Genomic DNA, 27658 nt, shown 5'->3' with positions numbered 1-27658 from the left:
TTTTCCTTCAGTGGCACAGACTCATGTCTGGGTGGGCTTCGAGGGATGCGCAATAAATGCCAAAAGGTTGTATGGAACCCGGATCCACAGGTCGAGCACCAGAGCCATACAGAAACAGGATATTTGTACACTCCAAACTAGTAAGCATTTATTTAAATTTACTTAATTACTGTATACCTTCTGGACTTCAGACTTTCTGGCTATTATAGTAACAAGGTGTGAACCTCTGCCATATGTTCACATAGCTTGTTTTTTGGATTTTATACTCCTTTACTTCTTTACTTTCTTTGAAAAACTCTTAACCAGTTGACCTCTGGAAGGTTTTACCCCCTTCATGAACAGGGGATTGTTCGCTATTTATCACTGTGTTACTTTAACCGGCAATTGTGCGGTCATGCAACACTGTACCCAAATGAAATTAAATCGGATGTCCGCTGAAAAAAAAAGTACAAATACTGCAGCTGCTGACTTTTAATATCGACACACTTACCTGTCCTGGAGTCCAGCGCCGTCCGCAGCAGAGGACGAGCTATCGCTCGTCACTCTGCTCCCCCCCCTGCCATCCTCGGTGAGGGAACCAGGAAGTGAAGCGCTCCAGCTTCACTGCCCGGTTCCCTACAGAGCATGCGTGAGTCGCGCTGCGACTGCTGACTGGCTCCCGCTGTGCTCTGGGAGCCGAGTGTTCCCAGAACACAACGGGGGGGGGGGGTGACGTCCTGCCCGCAGTCTGCCCGCAGTGCAAATACCTGTCTTTAGACAGGTATCTGCACCCCCTCCCCCCTGAAAGGTGTCAAATGTGACACCGGAGGGGGGAGGGTTCCGATCAGCGGGAGTTCCACTTTAGGCTTTAATTTCATTTTATTTCACACTAATAGAGTTTTCTTTTGGTGGTAAAAAAGGACATCAATTTTGTTTGGGAGCCACGTCGCACGACTGCGCAATTTTCAGTTAAAGCAACGCAGTGCCGAATCGCAAAAAGTGGCCTGGTCTTTGGCCAGCCAAATGGTCTGGGGCTTAAGTTGTTAATCACCACTGGGTTTTTTATTTTTTGCTAAATAAACGTACATATACCAAAAAAAAAGAATCTAAAATGTTGCAAACAAATGTTTCTTTATAAATTTAGGACACATTGTAGTTGACTACATGTCTTTGGTTAAAATAGCCCTAATCAGTGTATATTATTTAGTCTGTATGAAAGTCTACAAACTATAGTATGCATATTTAAACATTGATCAGTTCTGATGTACTAACCGCCTATCGTTTTTTGAGGCCCTAAAGTGCCAGGACAGTACAAATACCCCCCACATGACCCATTTTTTGGAGAATAGACAGTCCAAGGTATTTAGTAAGAGGCATGGCAAGTTTTTTTAAGTTGTAATTTTTTGTCACTTTTTTTTTTAATTAGTGTCTGGTGGACACAGCTGGTCACAGGTAGCAACACCACGCACCCCAGGGGGTGTGCCAGTGTGCATTTGCACTGCGACGTATGGGTAAAGATACTGCTGGCAGTCAGCAAGTGTTTAAAGTAGAAGTCCAAACATACTAATTAAGCTTAAAATGGGTCCCACCCTCATTCTAAGCCCTATACAAGCTACACTATAAAGAAAAGATGTGTATTCTTACCTAATCTAAAGGCGCTCTGGTCCGATCACATGATCTCCCCAGCAGCCAACTTCAGTCAAGAGGTGAGATCAGCGGCTGCTATGCCTATTCATTCACATCCCCCAAAGGCTTACTTTGGGGAATCTGTTGTCCCTCCTCCACGCTACGCTGAAGCTGCTGCTGTGAGCCGATCATGTAACTGGACCGGAGTGCCCTTTAAGATAGGCAAGTATAGACATCTTTTTTTTCTTGACAGGGAAGTTAGTATAGGGCTTAGAATGGGGGTGGTAGCAGATTTAAAGTGACACTATAGGTTCGTTTTTTTTTAAATAACAAACATGTCATACTTACCTCCACTGTGCAGATTTTTTTGCACAGTGTGGCCCCAAACACCGTTTTCTGGGGTCCCCTGGCGGCTCTCTCAGCTCCTCCCCATTTCAGATAACCCCCACTGCGAAATGCTCTCCCAAGGGGGTTACCAGGGCTCAGGTAAGTAAAATGGGGGGGGGGGGGGGGCTGGGGCGTCGGTAATAGTCAGATGTTTTTTCACCTTAATACATAGGATGCATTAAGGTGAAAAAACAGGAGGTTTTACAACCCCTTTAAACTTAGATAGTATTTGACTGGATTTCCACTTTAAAGAGCTGGGCTAAATTAGTATGTATGAGCACCCTAACTGAGACAGAGTAGTAAGCCTTACCCAAAGCAACTTTCTAGACCTATATATAACCAGAAGGTGACAGTATCCTATCTCTTAATCTGTTTGACAAGCAATAAAGATGAAACCTAAGATACACATTTCACTGAAGGAACTGCCTTGTTAATCTGTTTGCAGAGATTCGTCTAGTAAGAGTAGAGACTTATTAAGACATTGTAGGAGTGTAACCAGTAAACACAAATGCAATCTAGGTAATACTTATCATGTGGTAGCAAACACCAAGCTTTATTCCATGTGGTATGAGATAGAGAAAGGACACAGACAACAAGTATAGAAACATAAAACTCTTTTTAACAATAAGAAAAAAGAAATAGTAAATCTGAATGGATGAATATGTCATCAGTATTTGTTGTACTCATCAATGAAGTGATGAAACATGTTACACAGCACTTTTGTTTGCAGAGAACAAGAAACCATTAACTGATACTCTCCTAACAATTTGATGTGTCTAATATAATATTCTGGAATCCTTTGCCATAGCTCCTAACTGTCTCATTTGTAGGGACTGTCACTCTTTTGAAACCAAATACCTTTGACCTTCTTTCCTCCTCATTTGTCCCTTTTTTTTGGTCTCATCTATAGACCTCTATAGTCTAAATGCATTATAAATTAATACAATAAACTATAAATGCATTATTTAAAGCGTTATACAAAAAAATATATATATTTTATCTAGCCCATATATTACTACATTTATTACATTTAAAAGTCAGTATAAAGAAAAGTAACAGTAAAAAAAATGACACTTGTGGTTGTGGGTTTAGCCAGTTACTTTTGGTGTATAAAATTCTTTGTGGTCTGCGTAAAGGGGGTTTATCCTATGCCTACATACTTTCTGCTAAAAGGTGTTCCTGTTTCTCATCTCAGAATGTTGACAGGTATGCCAATATTGAGGCATTGAAGCTATTTATATTAAAGTTGTTATAGGAGGGCTCTGTTGGGGGAATGGTACATGTATTTTCAATATTTAAAAAAAAGTAGATATTTTATACATTGTGCCATTTGCATGCATGTAGCACACCATGTAAACTTAGGCCCCGTACACACGACCGAACATGTCTGCTGAAACTGGACCAATTTCAGCAGACATGTTCGGTCGTGTGTATGGCCGACCGGACAGGTTTCCAGCGGACATTTGTCCAGCCGACCGTTTTGCAGCGGACAAATGTTTCTTAGCATGCTAAGAAACATGACGGTCGTCTGTACAGACTCACCGTACATGTCCGATCGGCCGCCATCCCTCGCCTGCGTCGAATCACTTCGACGCATGCGTGGAAGCATTGAACTTCCAGGGCCGCGCACGTTGCCGCGTCATCGTCGTGGCGACGGCGCGGCCTCGTCACCGCGTATCGTGTACACGCAGATTTCTGTCTGATGGTGTGTACAACCATCAGACAGAAATCTCCGGGTGGACATGTCCGCTGAAAACGGATTCCAAAACACATATACAGTACATAATTGGATACAATTGAAGCATGGTAGGCAATGATAACTCTTTAACGATTAGTGTATACAGTAACAACATGATTTACAATATAACGGTAATGTAATACATGAATATATAATAAATTGTCCAAGAGCAAATATTAAATAGATAATTCTATAATAAAACAAAAAATGCAAGGTGAACTGGTGGTTGGCATAAGGGGGGGATAACATTTTGAAGAGAAGGGATAGGGTAATTTCCAAACACTCTTACCTACATGTAAGTTAAGTATACAAGAGGTGATATAGACAGCTGAGGGCACCATGGTAACAAACATCTCCTGGGAGCTGTGGCCGCATATCCACGGCCACACTGTGGCACAGAGAAGCGGTACCAAAGAGTCCCCAGTGGGCAGTACAATCTTGGTAAAATTCACTTACAATAGGTTTCTGTGAAAGAGGACATTGTGTAATTATATGTGAAACTGCACCTAGGCAGACTAGAGGACAACAGACTAAGGGGCATGTAAAGTGTAAAAGGTTAGCTAGAAAGTAAAAGCACTGAGTATGTAATAGAACCCAAACCAGAATTGGTGTAGACATAAAAGAGTGCCAAGCTAGCCTAATGAGTGAATAACCAACTGTACATTACCTTCAATTTGGAAAGGGAGGCATGATAACCAGTGTGTTTGAGTTTGCCCCCTGGAGACTACACCACTACTGATGTCTTTGGTATCGCTTCTCTTTGCCAAAGTGTGGCCGTGGATAATTGTGGGGAATTAGTGGCGCTTTCCCATTTGCTTGTTTGCTTGAGTAGATCGCCTTCAGTGGAGGTGTTGCCTGCCAAAGTGACAGGAACAGTAGTTTTTACCATGGGCACAAAAGATCACGAATGTCGCATGTGATTACCCCTGTCCACCACCTTTGCAATTTAAGAAAAGGGGGCAATGCAGAACTACTGCACATTGTGGAAACTCCCAAACACAAGTCTAAATGAGCCCTTAATCCTGAAGATTAAGAGGCAGATAAACTATTGATATGGCACTGACAAGTTAGGCAGCACTTTTACTTACTGTGCATTTACATTAGTCCCTGCCAGGGCTTTTTTTCCTTATAGAATAATTCCAAGTCATCCCTTGTCTCTGCCCCTACTCACCTCTGAGCACAAATGAGTTTGCATTGAATTTGCTAATGAAAAGCAATAAAATAGGTCACCTGCAGCAACAATAGGACCCTCACAGCAGTAATAGATCCCCGGCAACAGTACATCTCCCCAGGAGGGATGAGCCGGAAAACCCCCCTGTTCGGTTTGCACCAGGACCTTCGAACGGACCGTCCGTTCGCGTGAACATTTAGAACCCCATTGACGTCTATGGGACTCGAACGTTCGGATTCAAAAGTGCTCATTTTAAAGCCTAATATGCAAGTTATTGTCGTAAAACGTCTTTGAGAACCCGGGTCTTGCCCCAGGGAACATGTATCAATGGAAAAAAGTTTAAAAATGGTCGTTTTTTATGGAGCAGTGATTTTAATGATGCTTAAAGTGAAAAAAAAATGAAAAATTCCTTTAAATATCGTACCTGCTGGGTGTCTATAGTATGCCTGTGAAGTGGCACGTGTTTAGAACTGTCCCTGCACAAAATGTACACACCATGTAGCTTTAGGTGCACACTGCAGAGGACACGGGCAGTACACACCACGTAGCTTTAGGTGCACACTGCAGAGGACACGGGCAGTGACCACACCACGTAGCTTTAGGTGCACACTGCAGAGGACACAGGCAGTACACACCACGTAGCTTTAGGTGCACACTGCAGAGGACACAGGCAGTACACACCACATAGCTTTAGATGCACACTGCAGAGGACACAGGCAGTACACCACGTGAGAATACTGCAGCTAGCACAATCATCTGTTTGCCAGTAAATTAGGAAGTGCAGATCTAGCTAAACTATACAGTGTATAAATATATATACCTGGGATGCATATATATCCTCTACACACAGTAACTTTAACTGACTAGCCTGCCTGCCTGCCTGCCTGATCTACCTACTAAAAATGACACTCTCTCTCTCTCTCTGTCTTCTCTCTTTTAACCACTGCAACACACTGCACAAGGCCGACCTGCAGGCGGCCTTTTATAGTGTGGGGTGTGTACTAAACCCCCTGAGCCATAATTGGCCAAAGCCATCCTGGCTTTGGCCAATTATGGCTCTCCGTTTTTTGCAAGCTGTGATTGGCCAAGCATGCGGGTCATAGTGCATGCTTGGCCAATCATCAGCCAGCAATGCACTGCGATGCCGCAGTGAATTATGGGCCGTGAAATGCAACTCGATTTTGGCGCGAACTGCCCAAAACATGCGTAATTCGACGAATGACCGAACATACGATGTTCGAGTCGAACATGAGTTCGACTCGAATACGAAGCTCATCCCTACTCCCCAGTAGCAATCTCCAGCAACAATGCCCCCCAGCAACAATAGACCCCTCGGGCAGCAATAAATCTCCCCATCAACAATAACCCCCCTAGCAACAATTAACCTCCCCCTCAGAAACAATAGACCCCCCACCAGCAGCAATAGAGCTCTCCAGCAACATTAGATAACCTTAGCGGCAATAGAGTCCCCAGCAGCCAACATCAATAGATCCCCCAGCACACCCCAGCACCCTTGGCATATGAATTCAGTGCTGGAGGTGCCGGAACTGGGTTCCCCCATGTTCCCGCTGAAAAAAAGCACCGGTCCCTGCCCTCAAGGAGCTTACAGTCTAAGGTCCCTATCTCACAAATACATATTAGGACCAATTTAGGGAACAGCTTTCCTACCAGCATGTCTTTGATGGGTGGGAGAAAACTGGAGTATCTAGTGGAAACTCACACAAGCACAAAGAGAACATGCAAACTTCAGGAGTGCTAACCAATAAGCAACTGCATTGCCAGCAGTGTGTTTTGCACAATATGCAGAGCTGCGAGCACAGTATTCACAAAGCACTCGCTCTCAACGTTGCGCCGGCGTAACGTAAATTTGTAGGCGTAAGCTGGCCTAATTCAAAGTAGGTGGAAGTGGGCATGCTCCATTTAAATAAAGTGTGACCCCATGCAAATGATGGGCCGAGCGAACGGCGCATGTGCCGGCCCATGGACATATCCCAGTGCGCATGCTCAGGATCACGTCGGATCGAACGCCTAAGATACCTTGAATCAATGCCTACAAAGTGAACGTAACCTACGCCCAGCTCTATTCACGTACTACTACGTAAACAATGTAAAATACGACGGCTGTTCCCTGGTCCATACCTTAACATGACTTACACCTGCTTTATGAGGCTTAACTTTACGCCGGACGTACGACTTAGGTAAACCGTGTATATTAATACGCCGGGCGCAAGTACGTTCGTGAATCGGGCGCCGAAGTATTGCATCCTAAGATCCGAAGGCTAACGAAGCCGTACGCCTGTTGGATCTTAGCCAAATGCCGTTGTATCTTTGTTTGAGAATTCAAAATAAAGATGCGACGCGGCAAATTTGAAAGTACGCCGGCGTATCAGTAGATACGCCAGCGTACTCTCACTGTGAATCTGGCCCTATATACTGGAATTTTCTTTGCAGGAACTTGAATTACTAGTGCCTATTAGACTGTGCCGTCATATTTCAACACACTGCTATAACCACTTACCCCCCGGACCATATTGCTGCCCAAAGACCAGAGTACTTTTTGCGATTCGGGACTGCGTCGCTTTAACAGACAATTGCGCGGTCGTGCGACGTGGCTCCCAAACAAAATTGGCGTCCTTTTTTTCCCACAAATAGAGCTTTCTTTTGGTGGTATTTGATCACCTCTGCGTTTTTTATTTTTTGCGCTATAAACAAAAATAGAGCGACAATTTTGAAAAAAATGAATATTTTTTACTTTTTGCTGTAATAAATATCCCCCAAAAATATATAAAAAAACTTTTTTTTTCCTCAGTTTAGGCCGATACGTATTCTTCTACATATTTTTCGTAAAAAAAATCGCAATAAGCGTTTATTGATTGGTTTGCGCAAAAGTTATAGCGTTTACAAAATAGGGGGTATTTTTATGGCATTTTTATTAATATTTTTTTTTACTAGTAATGGCGGCGATCAGCGATTTTTTTTTCGGTATTGCGACATTATGGCGGACACTTCGGACATTTTTGACACATTTTTGGGACCATTGGCATTTTTATAGCGATCAGTGCTATAAAAATGCATTAGATTACTATAAAAATGCCACTGGCAGTGAAGGGGTTAACACTAGGGGGCGGGGAAGGGGTTAAGTATGCCTGGGTGTGTTCTTACTGTGGGGGGGGGGGTGGCCTCACTAGGGGAAACACTGATTTTCTGTTCATACATTGTATGAACAGAAAATCAGCATTTCCCCTGCTGACAGGAACGAGAGCTGTGTGTTTACACACACAGCTCCCGTTCCCCGCTCTGTACCGAGCGATCGCGTGTGCCCGGCGGCGATCGCGCCCGCCGGGCACACGCACGGGAGTCGGGGGTGTGTTCTTACTGTGGGGGGGGGGGGTGGCCTCACTAGGGGAAACACTGATTTTCTGTTCATACATTGTATGAACAGAAAATCAGCATTTCCCCTGCTGACAGGAACGAGAGCTGTGTGTTTACACACACAGCTCCCGTTCCCCGCTCTGTACCGAGCGATCGCGTGTGCCCGGCGGCGATCGCGCCCGCCGGGCACACGCACGGGAGTCGGGGGCGAGCGGGGGGCGCGCGCGCGCCGCCGGAGGCGGCTAAGAGGTAGGACGTCCATTTACGTGGTCTCGCCTAGGAGAGCCACCTTGTGGACGTATAATGACGGTGCGGCGACGGCAAGTGGATAACAGAAAAGTAGAGGTAAAACTATGAAAAAATGTTGTACATTTTATCATGGCGATGGGAACAATTTTTATCTAACTAAATATTTATTTAAGGTATGATTGAGGTGAAGGCTCCCAGCAGGGATGGACTGGCCATTGGGACTACAGGGAGTTTCCCGGTGGGCCGATGGCTCAGTGGGCCGGCTTCAGTGACAGCGGCCTGGGAGTTTCTCACTTCTGCCTAATCTTGTCCCATAAGGGGGGGCACCAAACTGATTCTTTGCCCCGGGTGAAATAATGTCTAACTTCCCCACTGGTACTGCCTATAAGAGTACCAGTACCAGCCGTTCTACTCTAATAAAGAGTGGCTAGTGAAGGGAGAGAGGGTGCTTGAGTGGCCGGGGGGGGGGGGGGTGCGGGAGTTGTTCGGCCGCTGTGGGAGAGACCTGTCATAGTGGGCCAGTCTGGATGAAGTCCAGGGCCAAATTTTTGTCCCAGTCCAGCCCTGGCTCCCAGTAAAACCGATGATATATGAAGGATGGTAATAAGTATGATAGGCAAGCAATTTTTTACTGAGTTGCGAAGTTTCAGTCTGGTAACAATGTGTGCACAAATTGGTGTGCAGGTACTGGGAAATATGTCTTTGTGCAATGTTCTAATATGTGGGGTTACGAAAAGACAGCTGGGAGGGCTGCAAAGCATGATGGAGTAGTCAGCCTATCAAATAACATCACAATATGCATTGGCATAAATTTTGATGCAAAATGTAATAAGCACTGTCAAAAGTTCAACACCTCCATCTTTGAGCTTATGAGTCCCACAACTCTAATGAATATCAGCCTTATGTTCAGGGGCGGCCCATCAAACTGAAATTTTACTTTATTTATTTTTTTTGTCCCCTTTTGTCCATTAAAGGTGTTTTGTAATACCTGGTCAATAAGTGCAAAAACATGTTGATCCTGCCAGAAAGCCTGTGAGTTGGTGAGTTTTTGTGCTCTCTGTGTGGGCTGCACCCCTTATTGTTCCCAGCGATCTCTGTGGACTATAAATTCAGAGGGGTTGATTTATTAAAACTGGAGAGTGCAAAATATGGCGTAGTGCAGTGCATGGTGGCCAATCAGCTTCTAACTTCAGCTTGTTCAATTAAGCTTTGACAACAAAACTGTAAGTTGATTGGTTTCTATGCAGATCTGCACCAGATTTTGCACTCTCCAGTTTTAGTAAATTAACCTCAAAAAGTGCAGTGCTACTTTATAACCTTGTTACATTCAATACCTAAATTGTACTTGGGCAATTAAATCATATATAAATACTGTGACGGTCGGACAGCTTGGTACATTACTTGGGTGCTTTGACCAAACAGTGCCTCTTGCCCTCCAAACCCTTCCAGCAGACTGAGAGCTAATACCACCCCCTTTGCCCCAAACATCATACACAGACAAGATGTTGAGGTAAAACCAAAGGAATGACTGTTTATTTAACAGAAAATCATGTTTTTTTCTACACTTCAAAAGTAATGCAGTCACCACATGAACAATAAAACCAAATATTACCCAAAACATCACACAATGGTTAGATAAGGAGGTAAAGTTGACACAAGACTAATCCCATCATGTAGGAACCTCCAAGAGGATAAGCCAACAGACAGAAACAATAGGTGATTCAATTAACCCAATTAACACTGGGAATTCACACCCACACAGGAGGCACAAAATGGGAGAGACACACTTAACAATAAACACATATCTTATTAAACAGATTATATCAGGAGACCCCAGCATTATTTTATTTAACATCTGCTCTGAGTATAGGAATGGTTGAAGCAGTCAAAGCTGGTTTGGGCATAGAAGCCCCACATCTGTATCTGGGTCCTCCAGTTATCAGAGTCTGTGTGTTTTTGGGAGAGACATGGACCACTCCAAAGGTCCCCCAGGCACACGCCTCCCAAAGAATAGAGCCTCCTCGAAAGCCTGGGCTCATAGTCAGTAGACAAGAAGCTAGCCTGCAGTCCCCTCCAAAAGCCCATGTCCCGGTTGGGTCTGTCACACATACAGAAACCACATCCTCCACCACTATTTACAAAATGAAACAAAACAAAACATTTTGGCCATTATGCTGGAAATCATATCAAGTACCCTTGTGATTATACCTTTGCAAACTGTATTGTATAGTAATCCCAGTGATTATTATTATTATTATTATACAGGATTTATATAGCGCCAACAGTTTGCGCAGCGCTTTACATCAGGGAAGACAGTACAGTCACAATACAAATCAATACAGGAGGGATCAGAGGGCCCTGCTCGTTAGAGCTTACAATCTAGAAAATTAAGCCTTGTTATGCTCTCACCTCTGGTATTTGACGTTTTGAATATAAAGTTCAACAGCCTCTTCCCCTTTAAGGGGTAGTAGCAGCATTATGTAGCTCTGTCTCCTCCTTTTCCTTGTGCCACATATGAGCTCAAAATAAAGTACACAAATGCCTCATTGTGCTTTCCGCATGAACTTAAAATCTTTTAATAAAACACATAAAAAAATCATATATCTATATGCACTTCAGTCTGGTGCACAGTGGTCTACAGCTTGACATCTCCCTAGAGAATATGCAGCGATTGGCACTATTCCAATCTACCCTGTCACTTTCCGATTAGCTTGATGATTTTGTCTGGCCCCGCCCTACGTGTTATGTCACTAATCACAGGACTTCCCCAGGAACTAGTCATATGGTCATATACCAGAGGTGAGAGCACAACAGGAAATAGGATGTTAAGAAGAAAAAGAAAGTAGAGTTGGCACTGGTCCTACGGAGACAAATGCTCCATAAAAGAGGCTCCTAGTGTAAGGTGCAGTGTGCAAAATATACACAAAGTGCTAAACGATCCAAAGTACCAAGTGCCTATGTAAACTACTAGAATGATTCCACAGTATATATCATAAATGCAGCTATGAAAAAAAATAAAAAAAATACGTAAAATATATATCACAGTGCTGTACAAATTAAAGTGCTATTGTGCCTGTAAACACTGCTAGGTAAAGAAAATGTGCAAAACGTGAAATTCCTGTACCATTAGGGTACCTATGTTAACCTTTTAAGAGATGTGCTGAAAAAAAAATATAAGTGCCATATAATGTCCTTATTGGAAGTAAACAAATCCAATTGCCAAGTGCTGAGTGATTCTAAAAGTGCTTTGTGCTCTTGTTGTATGCCGTGATCACTGCAATCTGTGCTCGTATACACCCCGCACTCACCAACTTTTGCACCCCTTCTTAGGGTCCGGGTGCCTTCACAGTATAGGCCACTGTGTAGCCCTCTGGCCGTTACGTGTCCCCCGGCGCTGATGATGTTAGTCCAGTAATAGCCCATACATAGGAGAGAAAGGAGCCCCAGATAGTGTAGTATCGTTTTATACTTTATTTAAATAAACGAAAAATGGGTACTCACATGTAGACAAAAACAGTATGGCATATAATGTTGACAAAATTCTGATGCCTGGAAACAATGTGAAGTTCGTAGCGTGTTCTACCGGTTTTGTCGTGTGACTTCATCTGGAACACGCTGAGCGTCACTTTCACTTCCTTTTTATAGCAGACTGTGACCTGTCTTCCACCATTTTGGGTGTGATATTGAAGACTGGAGCCTGAAATAGATCGCCCACCATTTTAGGTAGGTTTTTGAAGACCGAAGACTATAAATAGTCAGGCAGCGGCCATGTTTGGTGGGATTTTGGAGACATAAGTCTTACTTCCTATAATTAAATTGTTAGTATTAGCATGACGGCCATTTAAATTATTTTTGGAGACACAGATCAATACAAGGTTGTAAAACATGCTATGTGTTACTGGAATCTTGCAACGTCTAATCCCCAGGTCACGATGTGCTATATTAAGACGGATAACAACAAGATCAAAAAATTGGTTAAAAATTAGGTTAAAAAAATGTTAAAAAAATATTGAATATATTAAATATATATGTGCCATGGTGATGCACTAACCCTATTATGTTCCTACATCAATTAAGGCGAAAATAAACCAGGAATAAGAATATACATGAATCAATAAAATTAAATGTGGTGATATATTTAAAAAAATATAAGATAAAAATAAAAACAATAAAATAAATATGAACAAGGAATATTACTATTATCCAAATACCCCCTACCATTTGTGTGATCAAATTGGAAGTGTCTTAGGTGGAAGATAATTATAAAACCTAATAAAATGGGAATTAGGTAAAATATAGAATAAAGTGTTAAAACTTAAAAAATTGGTTAGGAAACCAGTTAAGATCTAGATCTATGTTCATGCCTGAGGGCTGGAGAGTGTCTAGCTAAAAAAAATCCATCGGGTCTCATTCTGAGATACTTTAATCTTTTTATTTTCCCCTCTCCAATGTCCCTTAATCTTATCAATTCCATAGAAGATCATACATGTGGGGTCCCGGGTTGTGGTAATCTCTGAAATGTCTGGAAACACTGTGTTTGTTAAATCCGTTTTTGATATTGGTTATGTGTTCCCGTATTCTGATGTGTAACTCTCTTGTGGTTCTGCCCACATATTGCTTCCGGCATGGACATTCACTGACATAAGTTACGTGGGTGCTTTTACATGTAATCAGTTTGTTTATGTTATGTTCAGATCCATTAGCTAAAGAGGTGAACTTCACTTGTTTCCTATTCGTTTTCTTGCTTACCCTACAGGGTAAGCATGTGCCGCATTTGAAAAATCCTTTGAGATGCTTAAAGATTTTAATTTGCTTTGGAGGGTCCAGGGCATTATGAACAAGCTGATTTCGTAGATTCGGTGCCCTTCTGTAGATAAAAGAGGGTCTAGTGGTTATGATGGTTTTCAATACTTTGTCAGATTGCAAAATAGGCCAGTGTTTTTTTATTATGGCTTCCAGGGATTTGTGCTGTATGTTGTATCCTGTTAAAAATGCCATGTCGATACGTTTATTTTTTGATATCTTCTTTTTTGATGTACCTTCTATCATTGAATTTCTATTCATTTTTTTCACATTTTCTTTCAGTGTCAGTAGTTCATTTCTCTTATATCCCTTTCCCACAAATTTGTTTATAATAGTGTCTGCCTGAGTCTCATAATCATTGATATTACTGCAGTTGCGGTAAATTCTCATCAACTGCCCCTTTGGAATGTTGCCTATCCACTGCCTGTGGTGACAACTGTTTGTTGGTATGTATCCATTACGATCCGTTTTTTTAAAAAAAGGTCCTGGTATTAATAGTGCCATTGTTTCTGAACAGTTGGAGATCTAGAAAATCTATGGACTGTTTATTCCAAGTTCCCGAGAAAGTCATGCCATATGCATTTTGGTTTATTTCATCAAAGAAGCTTTGCAGTTCCTCTACCGATCATCTCCAAACAATGATAATATCATCGATATACCTACGGTATAGCCTCAGGTTCTTCCTTTCTACACTATAAATTTGCTCTTCCTCCCAATGATTTAGAAAGATGTTTGCTACACTGGGTGTATACTTTTCCCCCATTGCTACACCTTTGGTTTGCGTGAAGAATTCTCCCTTATGCCAAAAGTAATTGCAGCTCATGGCTAGCTGTAGCCCCTCACTAATGTATTTAATTTGTTCATCTTTCATATCTGTGTATTTATACAACGCCCATTCTGCACTCTGTAGTCCATCCTCTTGCACTATATTTGTATATAGGGAATTCACATCTATGGTTACTAGTATATAATTTTCCTCCACCTCAAAGTTTTTTAATTCCTCAATTAGCTGTCTACTATCTTTTAAAAAAGACATTCCTTCTTTTACTAATGGCTGTAAAAAAACATCCAAATACGCACCTAATCTAGAGAATAGTGAATCAATGCCACTGATTATTGGTCTTCCTGGTGGCTTGCTTTGATCTTTATGTATTTTAGGGACATAATATATAACAGGTGTCCTTGCCGCCTCGGGTGTGAGGAACGTGGCTTCCTTTTTGGTAAGGATGCCCCTATCTTCCCCTTTTTTAACAAACATTTTTAGTTTCTTTTCATATTCACCCTTAGGATTTCCTCTCAACTTTTTATATGTGTCTGGTACACTCAGAAGATTCTTCATTTCAAGTTCATAATCTTTTTTTGTTCAGAATGACCAGCCCCCCTACCCCCCCCCCTTTGTCCGCTGGTCTGATATTGATGTTCTTCTTTTTCCTCTTCTCTTTTCCTCTTCTCTATTTCCTTTATTGTTTTTTAAATGTTGTTTTATTTAGACCTTTGTACTTTTAGTTTCCTGATATCATCTTCCACCATTTTCTTAAAAACTATGGGCCAGATTCACAGCCAAATACGTTGCTCCCCCCGCGGCTTAACGTATCTGATTTACGTTACACCGCCGCAGGTTTACAGCGTAAGTGCCTGATTCTCAAAGCTCTTACCTGTAAACTTGTGGCGGTGTAACGTAAATCCGCTCGGCGCAAGCCCGCCTAATTCAAATGGGGAAGGCACCATTTAAATTAGGCGCGTTCCCGCGCCGAACGTTCTGCGCATGCGCCGTGTTAAAATTTCCCGACGTGCTTTGCGCGAAATTGCGGCGCCCCAACGTTTTTTTTGAACGGTGACGTGCGTTACTGGGTTTCGTATTCCCGGACATCTTACGCAAAAAAAATCGAAATTCGACGCGGGAACGACGCCCATACTTTAACATGGCTGATCTAAAGATAAGCCATGTTAAAGCAGGTGTAACTTTGCGACGGGAAAAAACGACGAGCGACGACGTACGAGATTGCGACGAACGCGCGGATCTTCGTGGATGGCCGTAACTAGTCATTTGCATATTCTACGCCGACCGCTATGGAATCGCCACCTAGCGGCCGGCCTAGAATTGCATCCTAAGATCCGACGGTGTAAGTCAATTACACCTGTCGGATCTTAGGGCTATCTATGCGTAACTGATTCTATGAATCAGCCGCATAGTTAGGATGGGCGGATCACAGAGATACGACGGCGTATCAGGAGATACGCTGTCGTATCTCTTCTGTAAATCTGGCCCTATGAGACTTTCATTTTGCTGTGTCTTTGGGTTAAAAGTTGAGTTGTTCCTCATATTAGAATGTTTGTATAATGTGGTGTTTTCCTCTTTCCTTTTTTCTTTATTAGCAAAGAATTTCTTAATATTCATCTTCCCCACACATTTTTGTAGGTCTATGTAGGTTTCAAATGTATCCAATTCCTTATCAGGGGCATATTTCAATCCTAAATCTAAAACTTTAATTTCCTCTTCATTAAAAACCGTATCACTTAAATTAAAAATTCCTCCCCCTAATATTCTCTCCTTCTTTTTCTTGATGCCCCCACGTTTTCCTCTTGTCTGTTTCCTCTTTCCCATCTTTGGGGTCTGTATGTCGGTTCTCTCCTCTCTTGCCATTTGGGTTCCCAGTCGTTCATTCGTCGCCCGGTGTTTCTGGATGCTCTTGGATTCCACCACTGTTGCCCCCCTTGCTGTCGGTGGTCCCCTTGATATTGATTTCGGGGTGGGTATCTGAATGGTCTGTTTCATCTCTGTGGCTGGAAAGATCCATTCCTTACTGCTGGTGGTCGGCCCCTGTAACCCATTGGAAAAAAAATCTTGTCTAAACTGGGGTTCTCCATGTGGTGTTTCCTGTGGGAATTGTTGTAATGGTGAGAATCTGTTATAATGTCTGGGTATTCTTGGCATAATAGGGGTATTTGTTTGCTGTATCCTATTGTTATTTTGTCCCAGTTGTCTGTAGATACGCTGTGTTGGGCTCCTTTCTTCTCTCCTCTGCAATGGCACAGGTGCTTCTACCTGTACATGTATTGCTGTTCTGTTTGTTCCTGTTCTTATAGGTTGCCAGGTGGTTTCTTCTCTGTCTGGCAAGTTATCCCTTGAATCTTCAGTCATGGAAATATTTTGATCAGTTTCGTTATATGTTTCATCCGTCTTTCATTTATATACCTGTTGATTCTTGTAGTCCAACACATCTCTTTTGAATTTCTTTTGTTTCTTCTGTTGAATTTCTTTATCATACTTTCTAACAGCTTCTTGTAGAATTACTTATTTTTCCTTATATTCTTTTGTCTCAATGAACAGTAGGAGCTGGTCTCTTAATTGGAGAATTTCAGCTTCTATGGATTTCAATTTGTGCTGTCTCCTACAATTTTGTGTAATAAATCATTTTCACTTTGGTTAAAAAAACCTATACCAGTCATCCATTAAGGATTTATCATTGACCGCATCATTGGGTGAGATGTCCCATCTCAGTCTCCTTGGAGTGATTTTTTCTGTGATGTACATCTCTAGTGTTGCGATGTCCCACCATACCCTGAGCTGTTTTTCCATACAATGTCTAAGCTGCTTAAAAAGACTGTCTGTGTCTTACTTAATTACTACTTGTTCTTGGTTAAATACTTCTTACATCTCTGCTGTGCATGTATTTAAAAATATCCATTGCTGCAGATTTTGCTTGCATTCGTAAGAATCTCAAGAGGATCGGAAGAGGAACTGCAAAGCTTCTTTGATGAAATAAACCAAGATGCATATGGCATGACTTTCTCTGGAACTTGGAATAAACAGTCCATAGATTATCTAGATCTCCAACTGTTCAGAAACAATGGCACTATTAATACCAGGACCTTTTTTAAAAAAAACGGATCGTAATAGATACATACCAACAAACAGTTGTCACCACAGGCAGTGGATAGGCAACATTCCAAAGGGGCAGTTGATGAGAATTTACCGCAACTGCCGTAATATCAATGATTATGAGACTCAGGCAGATAGTATTATAAACAAATTTGTGGAAAAGGGATATAAGAGAAATGAACTACTGACACTGAAAGAAGATGGGAAGAAAATGAATAGAAATTCAATGATAGAAGGTACATCAAAAAAGAAGATATAAAAAAATAAACGTATCGACATGGCATTTTTAACAGGATACAACATACAGCACAAATCCCTGGAAGCCGTAATAAAAAAACACTGGCCTATTTTGCAATCTGACAAAGTATTGCAAACCATCATACCCACTAGACCCTCTTTTATCTACAGAAGGGCACCGAATCTACGAAATCGGCTTGTTCATAATGCCCTGGACCCTCCAAAGCAAATTAAAATCTTTAAGCATCTCAAAGGATTTTTCAAATGCGGCACATGCTTACCCTGTAGGGTAAGCAAGAAAACGAATAGGAAACAAGTGAAGTTCACCTCTTTAGCTAATGGATCTGAACATAACATAAACAAACTGATTACATGTAAAAGCACCCACATAACTTATGTCATTGAATGTCCATGCCGGAAGCAATATGTGGGCTGAACCACAAGAGAGTTACACATCAGAATACGGGAACACATAACCAATATCAAAAACGGGTTTAACAAACACAATGGGCCTGATCCACAAAAACCCTGCGTAACTTAACTTTTGACATTTAAGTTACACCGCCGCAAAATCTCTACCTAAGTGCCCGATCCACAAAGCACTTACCTAGAAATTTTGAATGGTGTAACTTAAATCCGTCCGGCGCAAGGCGTTCCTAATCTAATGGGGCGAGTCCCATTTAAATTAGGCGCGCTCCCGTGCCGGACGTACTGCGCATGCTCCCGACGTTATTTTCCCGACGTGCTTTGCGCGGTTTTACATTACGCTGAGTTTTGTGAATCGCGCCGGGTAAAAAAAGTTGCGTCGGGAAAAAAAAAGATGCGGCGGGAAAAAATTTTTTTTAAAAGAAATTTGACAGCGTCGCGGGAAAGAAGGGTCTACTTTTACATGGTGTACTAACTTTACACTTTGTAAAAGCAGCCCTAATTTTGCGAAGGCAAACTAATACTTACGGAGAAAAAACGAAGCGTAAATGCTTCGTGGATCTCCGTAAGTGCTAATTTGCATACCCGACGCTGGATTTCGACGAGAAATGCCCCCAGCGGCGGCTGCGGTACTGCATCCTAAGATCCGACAGTGTAAGTCCCTTACACATGTCGGATCTTCTGCCTATCTATGTGACGGCGTATCTATCTATATCGTATCTATCTATACGCCGGCGTATCCCTTTTGTGGATCAGGCCCAGTGTTTCCAGACATTTCAGAGATTACCACAACCCGGGACCCCACTTTTATGATCTTCTATGGAATTGATAAGATTAAGGGACATTGGAGAGGGGAAAATAAAAAGATTAAAGTATCTCAGAATGAGACCAGATGGATTTTTCAGCTAGACACTCTCCAGCCCTCAGGCATGAACATAGATCTAGATCTTAACTGTTTCCTAACCAATTTTTAAAGTTTTAACACTTTATTTTATATTTTACCTAATTCCCATTTTATTAGGTTTTATAATTATCTTCCACCTAAGACACTTCCGATTTTATCACACAAATGGTAGGGGGTATTTGGATAGTAGTAATAATACTTGTTCATATTTTTTTTATTTTTTATTTTTTATTTTATATTTATTTAAATATATCACCACATTTCATTTTATTGATTCATGTATATTCTTATTCCTGGTTTATTTTCGCCTTAATTGATGTAGGAACAAAATAGGGTTAGTGCATCAACATGGCACATATTTATTTAATATATTCAATATTTTTTTTAACATTTTTTTTAACCTAATTTTTAAGCAATTTTTGAGCTTGTTGTTATCCGGTAGAACACGCTACGAGCGTCACATCGTTTCCAGGCATCAGAATTTTGTCATCATTATATGCCATACTGTTTTTGTCTACATGTGAGTACCCATTTTTCATTTATTTAAATAAAGTATAAAACGATACTACACTATCTGGGGCTCCTTTCTCTCCTATGTATGGGCTATTACTGAACTAACATCATCAGCGCAGGGGGACGTGTAATGGCCAGAGGGCTACACAGTGGCCTATAATGTGAAGGCACCAGACCCTAAGAAGGGGTGAAAAAGTTGGTGAGTGCGGGGTGTATACGTGCACGGATTGCAGTGATCATGGCATACAACAAGAGCACAAAGCACTTTTAGAATCACTCAGCACATGGCAATTGGATTTGTTTACTTCAAACAAGGGCATTATATTGCACTGAAAAACAAAAAAAAAAATATATATATATATATATATTTTTTTTTTCAGCACATCTCTTAAAGGGTTAACATAGGTACCCTAATGGTACAGGAATTTCACGTTTTTCAAATTTTCTTTACCTAGCAGTGTTTACATAGGCACACTTGCACTTTAATTTGCACAGCACTGTGATATATATTTTATGTAATTTTTTTTATTTATTTTCATAGCTGCATTTATGATATATAGGGGTAGATCCACATACAAATACATCGGCGCAGCGTATGTGAGATACGCTACGCCGCTGTAACTTACTTTTTGCTGGTTCGCATCCCCAAAGAATTTGTGCCGTAAGTTACGGCGGCGTAGTGTATCTCAAGCGGCGTAACGGCGCGGAATTCAAATCGGCGATTAGGGGGCGTGTTTCATTTAAATGAAGCTCATCCCCGCGCCGAATGAACTGCGCATGCGCCGTCCCTAAATTTCCCGCCGTGCTTTGCGCTAAATGACGTTGCAAGGACGTCATTTTTTTTAACATAGACGTGACTTACGTACATTCCGATTCACGGACGACTTACGAAAAAAAAAAATTCAAATTAAACGCGGGAATGACGCCCATACTTAACATGGCAAATCTAACTATACGTGACGAAATACCAGCTTTAACTATACGCCGGAAAAAGCCGACTACAGACGCCGTAAAAAAAATGCGCCGGCCACTCGTACGTTCGTGGATTGTCGGAAATAGCTAATTTGCATACCCTGACGCGGAAGTATTGCATCTTAGATCCGAAGGCGTACGAAGACGTACACCTGTCGGATCTAACCCAGAAGCCGTCGTATCTTGTTTTGAGGATTCAAAACAACGATACGACGTGGGAAATTTGAAAGTATGCCGGCGTATCAGTAGATACACCGGCGTACTCGCTCTGTGGATCTACCCCATACTGTGGAATCATTCTAGTAGTTTACAAGTGCACTTGGCACTTTGGATCGTTTAGCACTTTGTGTATATTTTGCACACTGCACCTTACACTAGGAGCCTCTTTTATGGAGCATTTGTCTCCGTAGGACCAGCGCCAACTCTACTTTCTTTTTCTTCTCAACACTTTCTTGCTCCACTTAGGTGGAAGCAATTAGTAGAGGCAGCTGTCCACTGATCACCTTCAACCATACCTAGTCCAATACCAAATACTTTTGTTGTCACTGGTGTTTTTAAATATACTTGCGTGCATTTATTTTAACACAGGAAATAGGATGTGCACACAAGGCGGAGCACAAGGCTTGATTTTCAGTGCATCATTGTGATTATTACAGAATACAGTGGAACCTCAGATTGTGAGTAACATGGTTAACGAGCGTTTCGCAATACGAGCACTGTATTTTTAAAAATCGTAACTCAGTTTGCGAGTGTTGTCTTGCAAAACGAGCATGATTTAGGCCAAAGAGGTGTGCAGTACTGCGTATGGCCTGAGGTGGGGGGGTTCCGGAGCCAAGCGGAGCCAAACCTCGCCGATCGCAGTGGTTTGGAAATGCACGGAAAGGCCAGAGGACAGATTGGCTGACCTCTGCAAATCTCGCGAACATAGTCTTTCCAAGGTTTTCCGAGGTCACCTTGGGCCTATTTGCAAGGCTCTCCGGCGCCCCCCCCCCCCCCACCTCTGGACGCATGCAGTATTGCATGCCATTGAAGTCAATGCGGAAAAAAAAAATTTTCATTTCCATTGACTTCAGTGGGGAAACTCGCTTTTATATGCGAGTACTTTGGATTAGGAGCATTCTCCTGGAATGGATTATGCTCGTAATCCAAGGTTCCACTGTGCACAGTTTGCGAAGATTAGCATAATCACAAGGACACTTGATATGATTTCCAATGTGATGGACAATTATCAAGTGTCCTTGTGATTATGCTAACCTTTGCAAACTGTGTATTGTGTGGTAATCCCAGTGATGACTGCAAATAAAGCCTTGTGCTTCACCTCGTGTACACACAATATTCCAGTTGTGCCCTCACCTTTGCTTTATGACCTTTTGAATACAGCCTTTAAGGAGTAGTAGCAGCAATCTTCACCTCTGTCTCTTATTGCTCCTTGTGCCACTGATGAGCTCAAAATAAAGTGCACAAATGTCTCATTGTGCTTTTCGTATTAAGGTGGATGTAAACCCGATTCATGAAATTTGAGCTGGTCACATATATCTGTAGTGTTTTCTTATCTCTCTCCAAAGCACTATGTCCCATCGTTTTCTCTTGCTCCGTAGCTCTGTTATCAGCTTGATAACTTCTCACACGTTCCCTGAGAAGGGAGATAGAAGTGTGTCAGGGGAGGTTGCTATAGATAGATTAGCAGTCAGTTTGCCATCTAAGAGCAGAGCTCTGCACATTCCTTCCTTCCTCTGCCTATGAGGAGAGGGGGTGTGTGCCTTTCCTCCAATCGGCTATCTTGGCTGTATGCTAATAATCCACTCCCACTGCTAACCAGGAAGAGAATCTTTAACCCAAAGAGCACTTTCTAAAAGATATATACAGATGAAGCAGCACATTTAGCCAAAGTCGTGGATTGGTGTGGGCGGAATGAAAAGCCGTGGATAAGAATGGAACAAGCGACGGTAGAGGTATCATTAGGTGGACTGGCATGGACCCCATATAGTGAAATAACATCAGAGGCAAAGAAACACCCCATGGTAGGAGCCACTATACGGATTATTAAAAAGATTTTTGAAAAAACAAAACTGTCAGGCCTCGTACACACGACAGAGTTTCTCAGCAGAATTCACCGAGAAACTCGGTCAAACCCAGATTCTGCCGAGAAACTCTGTCGTCTGTACACTTTTGGCCCGATGGAGCCGCCGAGGAACTCGTCGAGAAAATAGAGAACATGTTCTCTATTTTCTCGTTGTTCTATGGGAGAAGGCGTCCCGCCGAGCTCCTCGGCGGCTTCATCCCTGAACTCACCGAGGAACTCGACGTGTTTGGCACGTCGAGTTCCTCGGCCGTGTGTACGGGGCCTCAGAATATCCAAGCCCACTCGCACCGATTCTGGGTACTAATGCCTTTCAAATGGGAATGACAGATCCAAGGTTTAGGGCCCTGCGACAGAAGGGTATAAGCAGGGTTATCCATTTTTCAAAAGATAATCGACTAATGACAAGGGGAGAGATTGAAAGGGTAGGGATGCAGGAACTAGACTTTTTGAGGCTGATGCAACTAGAAGCATTCCTCCGGACAAAGGCAGGTATTTATACGATAGTCAGGACCCCGTCTAAATTTGAGCAGACATGCCTAGAAGGGAAGTCAATACGACACTCTCTGTCCTACTTCTATGCAACATTAGTAAATTTAGATATACCACAAGAATTTAAATTCATACAAGCATGGGAGAGAGACCTGAAACTGACATTCACACAAGAACAAAAACATAAGATCTTGAGATTTACGCACAAAGCATCAGTAGCAAGTAAATACGAGGAGGGGGGGATATAAAATATTAACAAGATGGTACAGAACACCAACGGTATTACACCGAATATACCCAGAAACATCAGAGGTCTGTTGGAGATGCCGGGAAGCGGAAGGGACATTAGTACATATTTGGTGGGAGTGTAGAAAAATACAGGAATACTGGCAAATGGTAACAGAAATAATTGATAAAATTACAGGAATTAATCTGGTGGACAGACCATCGGCGGTTCTACTAATAGGCCCCGTACACAAGAGAGGATCTATCCGCTGGAATTGATCTGCGGATCAGTTCCAGCGGATAGATCCGCTGGTGTGTACATCCCAGCGGATCTTTTTCTGTGGATTTTTTTCGGGCCGACCGATTTCCAGCAGATAAACATTTCTTAGCATGCTAAGAAATCTATCCGCTGGAATCGGCTTCAGCGGATCGATCCGGTGGTCTGTACAGACTCAGCGGATCGATCCGTCTGATTCCCTCCCTCGCATACGTCGTAATGATTCGACGCATGCGTGGGTATCCTTATATGACAGCGTCGTGCACGTCGCCGCGTCATCATCGCGGCGACGGCGTGACACGTCATCGCGATGGGATTTCGGCGCGGATTTCGATCCGATGGTGAGTACACTCCATCGGATCCAAATCCGCGGAAATCCTCGAGAGGATTTATCCGCGGATACGGTCCGGCGGACCGTATCCGCAGATCAATCCTCTCGTCTGTACCCGGCATTAGACATTCCAATGACAATGGAAAAATATCAAAACTCGTTGATAAGACACCTTATTATAGCTGCAAGAGCGTGTATCCCAGCTTTGTGGAAGCAGGAGATACCTCCATCAAGAGCACAATGGCTCGCAAAAGTGGCAGAGATCCAACAAATGGAGAATTTCAACAATGACATTGAAAGATCAGGATAAGAGATACCAATCGATTTGGGCCCCGTATGAGAGGTATAGGGAGGAGTCGGGGAGGGGGTGCGGGGAATAGCCAGTGGGTGCTTTTTTATAATAATAATTGTTTTTTTGTTTTTGTTTTTGTTTTTTTTGGGAAGGGGTGGGGGGAGGGTAGGGCTGTAAGAGATAGAAAGAAAGAGAGGAAAAGGAGAAGTATTGCTAAACCAGGATGGAAGTGGGAGGGGGGATGGTAGGGTGCTTTTCATGCCATCACTCTATTAATTCTATGATATAGTTTAAGTAAGTAGATGAACTACAATGTACCATCCTGTAAAGTAATTCTTGAAATAAACAAAGAATTTATAAAAAAAAGATTAAAATCCGAATTGGGGTCAAATCTGTCAATTGAAGGCTTATGGGGTATGTTGGATGTTCTTAGAATACGTAACAAAGCAGTTAAACTGTACAACGCAGCGATCGTACATTTTCGGTCGAATGCTCCACCCACAAGCTATAGTAGAATTCTAATGTTGTATGACTAGTAATAATTATAATAATTATAATTCTTCTATAGCTTATGAACCTATTACCGTAAATGTCCGTTCGTGGCGATCGTATGTTTTTAGCTGCTTCGTCGAATCTTCATGTCTATAGAATGTTGAATCTTTTTTCTCGATGTTGAATAATCTTGGACTAATAGAGTTAGGTTAGGCACATTCAACTGCAGGCTCGATAGACACAGATCTCTATTGTCACCGTCATGTCGAATCTTCTATCTATCTATATCGAACTGTTGTCGCAATGATATGAAAATATAATGGATACGAAAATAAAGCATTTTTTATTTTGGATTTTTCGGATTTCGGAATTTTGCGCGTTATTGTTAAAACAAACAAGAAAATCCCAGAATTTTGGACGAAAACAAATTTGTGAGTGAGTAAATGTGAACTAAATCGCCTCAAGATGCTTTTTTCATCCAGTGCTGTCTTGTGTCTTCAGAAGAGGTGGGTCTTAAGATTTTTCTGAAGGCCCGATGGTTTTCTTCCATGCGGATGTCCGTGGGTGGAGTTTTCCATAGCCGTAGTCCTTGGACTGCAAATCTTCATTCTCCTTCAGATTTGTAGTGGGTCTTGGGGATGTGGAGGAGGTTTTGGTTAGTTGACCGGAGGGCGCGACTAGGGGTGTAGTGTTTTATTTTCTCGCATAGGTATTGAGGAGCGTTTCCTTGTGAGCATTTGTGAGTAAGACAGAGGGCTAGCCAATGGAAGGTCCTCAGGGATGGGGTGATTGATTCCCACGGTTTTTTCCCATTACCAGTCTGCCTGCTGTGTTCTGGACGACTTGTCTGGATGACTTGGTATTTGGGGAGTCCGAGGTAGAGGGTGTTTGCGTAGTCAAGTCGGGAATTGATGATTGTTCCAACTACTACTGCTGTGTCCTCTTCCGGGATGAAGGGGATGAGTCTACGCAGCAGGCGGAGAAGGTAGTGAGATCCGATGGCTACTGATCCTATTTGTGCTTCCATAGTCATGTCTGAGTCAAAGATGACACAGAGGCTTTTGACTTTGGTGCTTGGGGTGATGATTTGCCCAAGGATGGTGGGTGGTGTGCATGTTGTCCATGTTGTTCAAAGTTCTGTTTTGAATTCAAGTCAAATAAGTTTGAGGGAGCTCTCCATCATCCAATTATCGATCAATAAGAGACAATTTTCTAGTGCGTGGTATTGGTCCTTTTTGTCAGTGATGCAAAGGTAAAGTTGCGTGTCATCAGCATAGGAGTGATAGGGTAGGTCCTGTTTGCTGATGATTTTGAGGAGTGGGTGGAGGTAGATGTTGAAGAGTACGGGCGATAGGGGTGATCCTTGAGGGACTCTGCATGTAATTGTATGTAATTTGTACGAAAACGAATGTACAGTACATATCTATTGAACGTAAGGAGGTTATTAAGTAGCACTGTACTGATTGAATGTATATATTTTTAGTGTGGGAACACATTAACGTGTGAGCTGGCTTCTTAAAAGGTAGTTTAAATAGGGTTTGGCAGTGCATAAGATCATGAGAAAATGGACTACAGAACCTACCCACCAATGCTATGAAGAAATAGAGGTGGGGTGGGTTTTGTAGTCCTGTCCTAAGGTAACAATGTTGTTCTTCCATTGATATTTTATGTTGGGTGTTGCCATCCTAAGACAAGAAGTATGTTACTCAAAAGATCACCAGATAAAGATAAAGGGGAAAAAATGAAAAGAAAAACTATTGCAGTTACCAAATCTGAGAAGCTACAATATATTACATTTTTTTGTAACGGGGGTTCAGATGAAATTTAAAGCCAATAAATTACCTAGACAGTCTACCAGCTTAATTTTTTTGACTTTTAAAATGTTTACTTGTGTAACTACTTCCCATCTATTTTCCAAAAATAGAATATTAATACAAATTCATATTTAATTTAGAAGCCATGAAATCTAAATGCAAATTGGTTTACATTTGACCTTCACAGTTGAAAGATTTTATTGCTCAACTAACTGTGTCTTAAGAGTCAACACAACACAAACTGGAGGGAGGGAGCTTTACACATCGAAATGATTGTGCTCTTATTTTCTCAAGGGCTCACATCAGATTATACAGTTTGTGGCACACAATTCCTTGCACTGGTTCCTGGAAGCTTAAAACGAACATGCAAGGCAGACGAAATTGTGTAGATGATGTCATTTGCTAAGGTGCTATATAAAGGGCTCACTGATGTTACCTTGGCAACAATGATTCTGAAATTAACTCGAGAAAGATGAGATAATCAATGCAAGGCACAGCTAAGAGCTTGAGTTTCTAAGTGTTGCAATTGCAAACATACAATGACTCTCAATGTGGTATTGAGGAGGTGGTGGTTCTTAAATGAAGAATGGCTTGACACGCTTGGATGACTCAAGCAAAACGTACTGAAAATTGCATATCATGAGATTATATGATTTTTTCTTAGTGGGATAAAATAATATGTTAAGCTTAGTGCAAACCTGTTCAGCTGGTGGTAAACATTAGATATCCAGGGCGTAAAAAATAAAAATAAAAAGTTGACGTTCTTCTGTCAAACACATATTACGTCCGCCCCTTCCTTCCAGAAGCCTGAGCCGGATTTCTTCCATTTTAGTCTCCATGGTAATGAAACACACATAGTCCAACATACTAATCTTGCAGTACAGTATCTGCACATTTAATAGTTGCCATGGAAACGCAAATAAAACAGAATTCATTCAGTCATTACCATATATGGCTACCGTATTGATCCACAGGAAACAGAAAAAAAAAAACTGTTTCTTCTGCAGGGCAAATTTGTCATGTTTTACAGTTAATGTGGCATATAGGATGAGATTTTAACACTAGCATTAGAATTTTCTTTTGTACATCGTAGTTGTCAATGCATTATTTAATATTTAATGATGCATATCAAGTAAAGCATTCAAATTAAAGGGAAAAAATAATAAAGTGAACATATGTATAGCTTTGGAAAATGTCATGAATATGTCATAATATACAGCAATAGTATAATTAAGGAACACTGTAGCTTTTACGGTGAAAATGTACAGTCTCCCAAAGGTTGCTTTAAAGCGGGGGTTCACCCTTAGAGGGCACTTTTCCCCCTTCGCTTCCTGCTCGTTATTACTAGGGGAATCGGCAATTTATTTTAAAATATGTGCAGTACTTACCCGTTTA

At 41.9% G+C, this 27658-nt stretch overlaps 1 protein-coding gene across 2 annotated transcripts in view; it reads left to right on the top strand.

Moving 5' to 3' along the window:
* Window positions 1-27658, top strand: part of CACNG6 (calcium voltage-gated channel auxiliary subunit gamma 6) — a 193650-nt gene that overhangs the window by 33488 nt on the left and 132504 nt on the right. The window contains exon 2 of one of the 2 annotated variants that reach the window (XM_040325666.1): window positions 12-140. The exons of the other annotated variant lie outside the window; for it this stretch is intronic. Within the exon in view, the coding sequence (XP_040181600.1) occupies window positions 12-140 (129 nt within the window). The remainder of the gene's footprint in view (window positions 1-11; window positions 141-27658) is intronic. 2 annotated transcript variants of the gene reach the window in all.

The sequence above is a fragment of the Rana temporaria genome, chromosome 10, assembly GCF_905171775.1.
Source record: "Rana temporaria chromosome 10, aRanTem1.1, whole genome shotgun sequence".
In the NCBI taxonomy this organism is placed as follows: domain Eukaryota; kingdom Metazoa; phylum Chordata; class Amphibia; order Anura; family Ranidae; genus Rana; species Rana temporaria.
Note: the sequence above shows the minus strand (reverse complement) of the source record. Positions and strands in the feature narration are given on the sequence as shown.